Below are 7160 nucleotides of genomic sequence, written 5' to 3' on the forward strand. Positions count from 1 at the left end.
ACTTTGTTTATTATTGTGACAGGGATGGCACATGAAAGATCCCCAAACTGTGGCAGGGCTGGACTGAAGTGCTTGATGCTTTAATGATGAGGAAGTACTCTGTGATTGCTTCTGTTTTCTGAAGAAAAGTGAAGAAGGGAGAATGATGAGAAGATACTGAAGCAGTCCTTCAGAGGAGAGACACAATCAGAGTGGGGAAAGGAGTGAGGGTGCTAGAAAGCCTCTGGCCACTGAGTTTCATGGTCAGGACTTAAATGAGTCCCACTACCACTGGGGACAATTCCCTTAGTTATGAAGACATAAGCTCCAGGAATTGCATAGCTTTTTCAGTTATAGTGCCTGCATATAGCATTTATAAAGCTGGGAATAATCTGTGTTGAGTTCTAATGATACAGAGATAGCAAATCATATTACTCAATTTTTCAGAAGCAAATATGAAAGTCCAAGAATGGACTATTTTATATCCTTGAAGTATTATTTTTCAAACTAGAAGTTGACCACAGGAAATTCCACAAAGGAACAGTAGGTGAAGTATCCATTGTAATCCCCTTTCTGCAGCCACCACAGCACTTTTAACTGGAAATCATTTCGAACTCTTAGCCACGGTCCTGTATCTTTTCTTATCCACCATCCTTTTTGTTCCCTTTTGTTCAGCTTGCCAGGTTACATCAAACAGAATGGTTGCTAAATAATATTTCTAAAACTCATTCTTGAAGATTTTCTGTTATGTGAGCTCTTATGGCCTCCTTTTGCTTAGATTCTGATTCTGAGCAATAGATGACGTATCTCCACTTCCAGGGAACCTTTTGTAACAAGAATCAATAACATGCAATCTAGCAAACTGTTTCAAGTAACCAAAAAGTTTGGTACTTGAGCCAGGGCTTAGGAAATGTTAGCGGTGCTTGGTCAAGTCTCTATTAGTTAATCCAATATTCTTTTTTACAAAATATATTTTGCTTACTCTTTGTCAGTGACATATATGTGTAATGCACCTCAATCATCTTACCCAACTCTCCCCAGACACTCCCTAACACCCCTGCCTGCCCCACCCCAACACCATGGTCAGGTACTCTCCTTTATTTCAGATTGATTTTAATTCAGTATTTCTATCTCTGTTGACTTCTTCTTTCATATCTTGCATTACCTTTTGTATTTCATCCAGCTGTTCATGTCCTCAATCAGGAGTTTATTTTCTTCTTTGAGTATACTTATAAATCATTCTTTTGTGTTCTCTGTCAAGGATTTCATCTAACCAGCTCCCTAGATGCTATTTGGTAGGATTAGTAATTTTTCGAGGAGTCTTTTTGTGTTCCATGTTTCTTGGGCCACACCATTGAGGTTTATACATCTGTTGATATTACTCTGCCACTCTACTTGAAGGTGGCTTCTTTGAGAAGTGAATCCTTCCTCTCTCTTAACAGCTACAGCAACACCAGCTTTCCCTTTCATATGTAACACAGCAGGAAGAAACAGGTGTTCTTCTCCCAGAGAAGTACCATTCTACTCTTCCCCAGCCTCCCATCCCCAGTATACCAGAATTTAGTTTTGTTAGTTTGGGCTTCTTGACTCTGGGCATGTGCCTATTTGAGGATTAATAATTATTACTATAGTTAATCAAAGTTCTGATTGAGATAGATTGGGTCTCCGCTCTAACAAATTAACACTAATAAAGTTAATGTGAGTGTTGGGTCCCCAAGCCCAAAGTAGGACTCACAGGGTGATGAGGGACTGGATCTTGGAAAAGTAAGCAGCAAACAGGTCATCTGGAAGAAATTTCTTTATTATGTGTCTGTATAGCTCCTGCTGCTTTCCTTTCAAGGTATTTGAGATAACTATATAAGCTATTATTTGCTGAATGTACGTCTTCTGTATCACAGTGACATCTATCTATCTATCTATCTATCTATCTATCTATCTATCTATCTATCTCTCATCTATCTCTCATCTATTTATTTATTTATCTTAGTAGTGAGACACTCACTTGTCATGTAAAGAGGAGTGTGGCGGTCAGAACACAACTTTTAAGTTTCTTCTCTCCATCCATCACTTGGGTCCTGGGGATCAAACTTAGGTCATCAGCATTGGCGGGAAGTCCCCTCCACCCTTTTCACCCAGTGAACCATCTTGCTGTCCCTGTGAGAGAGATCATGCCTCCCTTTTCCACTTTTTTTGTATCCAGTGCCCAGCACAGTTCTTTGTGTAGAGCCCATGTCCAATAAGTGTTTCTTCAGTAACCGTGACACTGAAAAATAAAACAGTAGACTGGAAGGCAGAACCTATGGTACTTGTTTCATTCCACTTGTGCTACTGTAACAAATGGTCCAAGACTCTATAGTGGATTTAAAAAAAAAAAAACAAAAAAACAAAAGAGTGTTTGTTTTTCACAGTTCCAGAAGTACAGGGTTAAGATGCCAGTAGCTCTGGTGAGGGTTCAGTATCTTTTCTAAGGTTAAGCCTGGAATGCTTCTTGCTCTGGACGGGGCTGATGTGTCCATATATGTCAGCTGGGACACAAGGACAAAAGGGGCCTAATCTAACTCCTACCATCTCTTTTATAAGTCCTGAGCCCTTATGATTTAATTATATCCCCAAAGATCCTTCTTCCTCTTTGTTTTGTTGACATAGGATCTTACTCTGCAGCCCATGTAGACCTGATACTCAAGGTGTAGCCAAGGCTGAACTTAATGTCTTGGCTATCTCCCTGCTTCAACCTCTGAAGTGCTAGGATCGCTGGTGTGCAGCACAAGGCCTAGCTAAATACCCTGCCTCTTTATATTCTGGCCAGGAAAGTTAAGTTTCAACATAAATTTGGAAGAGGACACATTTGAATCATAATATCAGGTCCAAAGGGAACCCTATAATGCCAGTCTTGGCTTGGCTCAGGCTGAGGGACAGCTGTTGGAGAGACAGAAACGTATAGCCAGTATGCCTCAGGAACCTGCAAAATGGGTTTCCCCCTGCCATTTTCCTTAGCTAGACCTGTGGTTACCTATCAAAGTCCATGCTAGCCTCTAGACAATTCCAGTCCCTATTCAGATGTACCACACTAGCCTCTTGGCCCTTCTTACCTCCTAGTCTACCCTAAACTCCCAGGCTGCTGTATTTCACAGGCATCCCTCCTGGTCCATACCTCGTTTATTTCGTCCTGGCCACATACAGTCTGCCTCTTTTTCTCTGTGCTCTAGACTTGTTCAGATGCCTGTGGCTACTCTCTCTCTTAACCAAAAGAAAAATGAAGCGACCAGTTCTGCACCCTTACTTACCCATAGGAATAGGTTTTGCATTTTTATAAAAAAAAAAAAAAAAAAAACCGAAACCTCTTAGCTGGGCATAGGGGCACTGTCTGCCATCCCAGTATTTAGGAAGTCACGGGAGGGGAATTGACAGTTCAAGGCTAGCCTGAGCTACACAGGGAGCTACACCAAAAAACTATTCAAAAATAAACACCTTTTCTCTTCCTAGTCTTCCTCTAGAGAACACAGACCTAGATGGAAAGGTTCTAAATGTAGCTGGTATGTCTTGAGGTGGAATTAAGGGTCAAGCGTCAATTGAGTAGCTGCATGTGTTTTCCACTTTTGCACAGAATCTCTAATATTTTATAACTGAGCAGTTTCTGAACATGTTCTCTAGAAATATATTGGTTATGGTTTTCTACTCCTAACTATTGTTGTGCAAAGTCAAGGGAGTCTCTAAAGCACATAAAGCCAGGAACTGAATGTTTCACCATGCTCAGATGAATTGAATTTCTTGATGCCCCGAGAGATTTCTGTAGATGCTGATTGCTCGTGACATTAATGGGAAGGCAGAGAAGAAAGAACAGCTGGACTGGGGCCCAATTAAACATGCCCGTTGCTGCAGGAGAATGTTATCGAATTCTCTCTGTTTCTTTGATTATCTCAAGGTTGAAACTCCTACATCAAGGTGTCTAATGGCCCAGCAAGTGTTGAATCACATGTGCTTGCCCAGAAATAGCCTAAGCTGATACACAGAATGGCTTCAGGCTCATACCACACAGTTTGAGCCCCAGAACCCCTGCGGGACCTGAGTAGGGTCTCATCTTAGCAGTGGGACATCTCTAGCTACTAGACTTTGAATCTTCTCTAAGATGAACGTGATGGTTGACAGCCTTTCTATAGAACCAGGAGTTAAAAAGGGAACAAGATAGGCTAGGGCATGGAAACTCAGCATGTCTGAGCTCAAGGTGAACCCACACACACTGACTGTCCTAATTAGGTCCCTATTGTTGTGATAAACATCATCATCAAAAGCAACTTGGGAAGGCAAGGGTTCCTTTGGCTTACGTTACAGTCAGTAATTAGGGGAAACCAAGGCGGGAACTCAAGGAAGAAACTTGGAGCCAGGAACTGAAGAGAGGCCATGGAGGGGTGCTGATTTCTGGCTTGCACTTCCTGGCTTGCTCAGTTGGCTTTCTTATACACCCCAGGACCATCTGACCAGGGGGCTGGACCATTACTCCTCAATCATCAATCAAGAAAACATCCCACAGACTTTTCTACAGGACAGTCTGATGGACAAATTTACTCAGTTGAAGTTCCTCTTTCCAAATGACCCTAGTTTGTTTCAAGTTACCGGGGTGGGGTGTGGGTAGGGACCCAAAACAAGCAAACAAACAAACAAATAAACAAACAAACCAAAACCTAACCAGGCTTTTTTTTTTTTTTTTTTTTTTCAAAATAAAAAGGAAAAAGAGGGCTGAGGACTTAGCTCAGTCTACGAACTCTTGCCTAGCATGTGTGAGGTCCCGGGTTCAATCCCTAGTACTGAAGGAAAGGAGGGAGAAAGGAAGGGGAGGAGGGAGGAAGAGAGGGAGGGCAGGAGGGAAGAAAAGACAACCTAAAAAAGTCAAATTGAAACTGTGATTTACTATTCCGGCTATTCTGGCATCTAAGAGCAAGCGTCCTTTCCCCCTACCAGGTGCCTGTCAGGAGTCAGCCTGGATTCTGATGCCTTTGCCCCTGTTCACCTTTGTCTCTTATTAGCTGAGCCTGCTTTGGCCTTGCCACATACAGCCTCAGGCATTCATCTGCACAGTACAGTGGACACATTTCTCATTTTATGGCTGATGAGATAACTTGCGTAAAATGTTCAGCCCGCTGTAGGCCTTCCTCTTAGCATGACTGGGTAAGCTGTGAGAATGTGGAGAGAAGCCCTTTAGACACCAGGAGCCCAGGACAGTGTTCACAGCCCATCTCAGCAGGGTCAGAGGGAAGGCAAAGAATGCGACTTACTTTTAAGTTAACCTCTGATCCCACCCTCTCCAACATGAGCCAAATACTCTGGGAACTTTCCCGTTTCAGTATTTGACTTAAGTCTTAACTCACTGAGATTTCTTTAGTTTTAAAGCTCTTTAGTAATCCCACCTCTTTCCCACTATAGATTAAAAAAAAAAAAAAAAGGTCAAAATAGAAAGCTTTGCAATTGGCTCACCAAGGCGAGTGGTCTGTATAGAGCTGCATCCTGCACTAGAGAGATGAACTGAGCCATGACAGTAGCAGAAATGAAGGTTACCACAGCTAGGTAAAGCCAAAGCCAAGGCAGAGAGCCTAGGCCAGTGCAGGAATGTAGAAAGCAAACTTTCTGGAGTTCTGTTCTTTTTCAGCAGGCAAAAATACAGCCTGGTGTTTACTTGTGGCCAAGTAATTCTCTTCCATGTCCCTGCAGATGGCACAACTCCAGCTTGTCAGAGTACATAGCAACTGGTACCTGGAGGCAGAGGGCTTAATGGGAACCTGAGGCTGGAGGCTGTTGACTCAGGAGTGCCTTTAGCACTCATGTTCCTCCGTTCCCTCAGATCTCCCTGGCACTGCGCTCCAGAGGCTGTCTTTGTGGTCTGTCTAGGACAAGACTTTTCCTTCAGTTCTCTGGCTTCTCTGTCGGGACCTTCTCTCACCTTTGCGGGGGCCGGTATACCTGGTTTCTTGATAATTTACAGAAGCTAATCTGTGCCTAGCTAGCCTAGCAGCTAGGGGCTCTTAGCATTCCCTGGGCTTTGTTGCAACACCGACTGTCCCGCCCGAGAATGTGAGCGCCAGCAGAAAGACAACCTGTATACCCTCAGCCAGCAGCAGGACTCCTCCACAGGGCATGGCATGGGGGAAATACAACAAATATTTGTAGCAGGAATTCAGGAGCACAGCGGGAGTTCTCTTTGCTTTCCTGTCCCTGGATGGGGTTTATATCCTGCAGAAGGTTCAAAGCAGATCCTGGGGGAGGACTTCCGTTGATTTGTGGGTCTAAGAGCCACCCAGACAAAGGTCAACCTTTTAAGGGTCATTGTCTCTGTTTAGGTATACGGCAAAACCAGTCTATTCCCCTCCAGCTAAAAACTCTGCTTACAACTCTGCGACCTGTGGATTCTTAACGCCAGCAATTTAAAACTCCTTTAATTGGTTATCCAATATCAAGGGGTCAGCCCTGACAGTATATACATTAAAAGACAGAGCAAGTTATATTTATGAATTTAGGTCACCGCGCACATAAAAGAGGCCATATTTCAAAAGAAAGCACGGCAGTGGGGCGGAATTGGGAGCGGGAGACGGGGAGTATATGCGGGAGGAGTTGGAGGAAAGGGGAGAATACTGTAATTATATTTTAATTTAAAGAACACAAACCATCTAGGCTTAAAAATCAAGGGGAGGGGGAAAAAACAACTGGAGAGAAAAAAAAACGAGTTTCAATATCATAACGTCTTAGAGAACTTTAAGTGGGGAGGGCTATGTATGTTCTTGAACTGCAATTTTGGTAAAAAGCAAAACAAAACTCAAGTGTGTGTATTGCGTGTATGTGTGAAATTTCTGTCTCTTTCTAACTGCTCCCTCTCTTAAGTGTGGGGCCAGACAGCTCTCCACACTTTCTCAGGTGTAAAGGGAAACAATCTCCGCCAGTTCGATGAACGCTTTTCCAGCAACTGTCCAAGTCCGCAACCCGGCAGCCGCAGAAGTGTGCAGTACTGGACCAGCAGAGGAGCGGCGGTGGGGGCAGTGGGTAGGGCCAGCGTAGGAGGTGCGCGCGCAGGTGCAAGCACCGCCCTGGGCGGGGCCAGCAGTGATAAGGGGCGGGGCGGGCTCTGGTTCGCGCGGGAGAGAGCGAAGAAAGTACCTGGGGAGGAGGCGGGAGGGAGAGAGGGAAGGAGGAGGAGG

General features: G+C 44.1%; 1 protein-coding gene across 1 annotated transcript in view; it reads left to right on the plus strand.

The window, feature by feature from the left end:
- The first annotated feature begins 6909 nt into the window (after positions 1–6909).
- The window catches only part of Ap1s3 (adaptor related protein complex 1 subunit sigma 3), a 28623-nt gene continuing 28372 nt past the window's right edge, over positions 6910–7160 (plus strand). Inside the window, exon 1 of the mRNA XM_055616491.1 lies at positions 6910–7005. Coding sequence (XP_055472466.1) covers positions 6910–7005 — 96 coding nt within the window. The remainder of the gene's footprint in view (positions 7006–7160) is intronic.

The sequence above is a fragment of the Psammomys obesus genome, unplaced genomic scaffold, assembly GCF_907164565.1.
Source record: "Psammomys obesus unplaced genomic scaffold, mPsaObe1.curated_primary_1811, whole genome shotgun sequence".
NCBI lineage: Eukaryota > Metazoa > Chordata > Mammalia > Rodentia > Muridae > Psammomys > Psammomys obesus.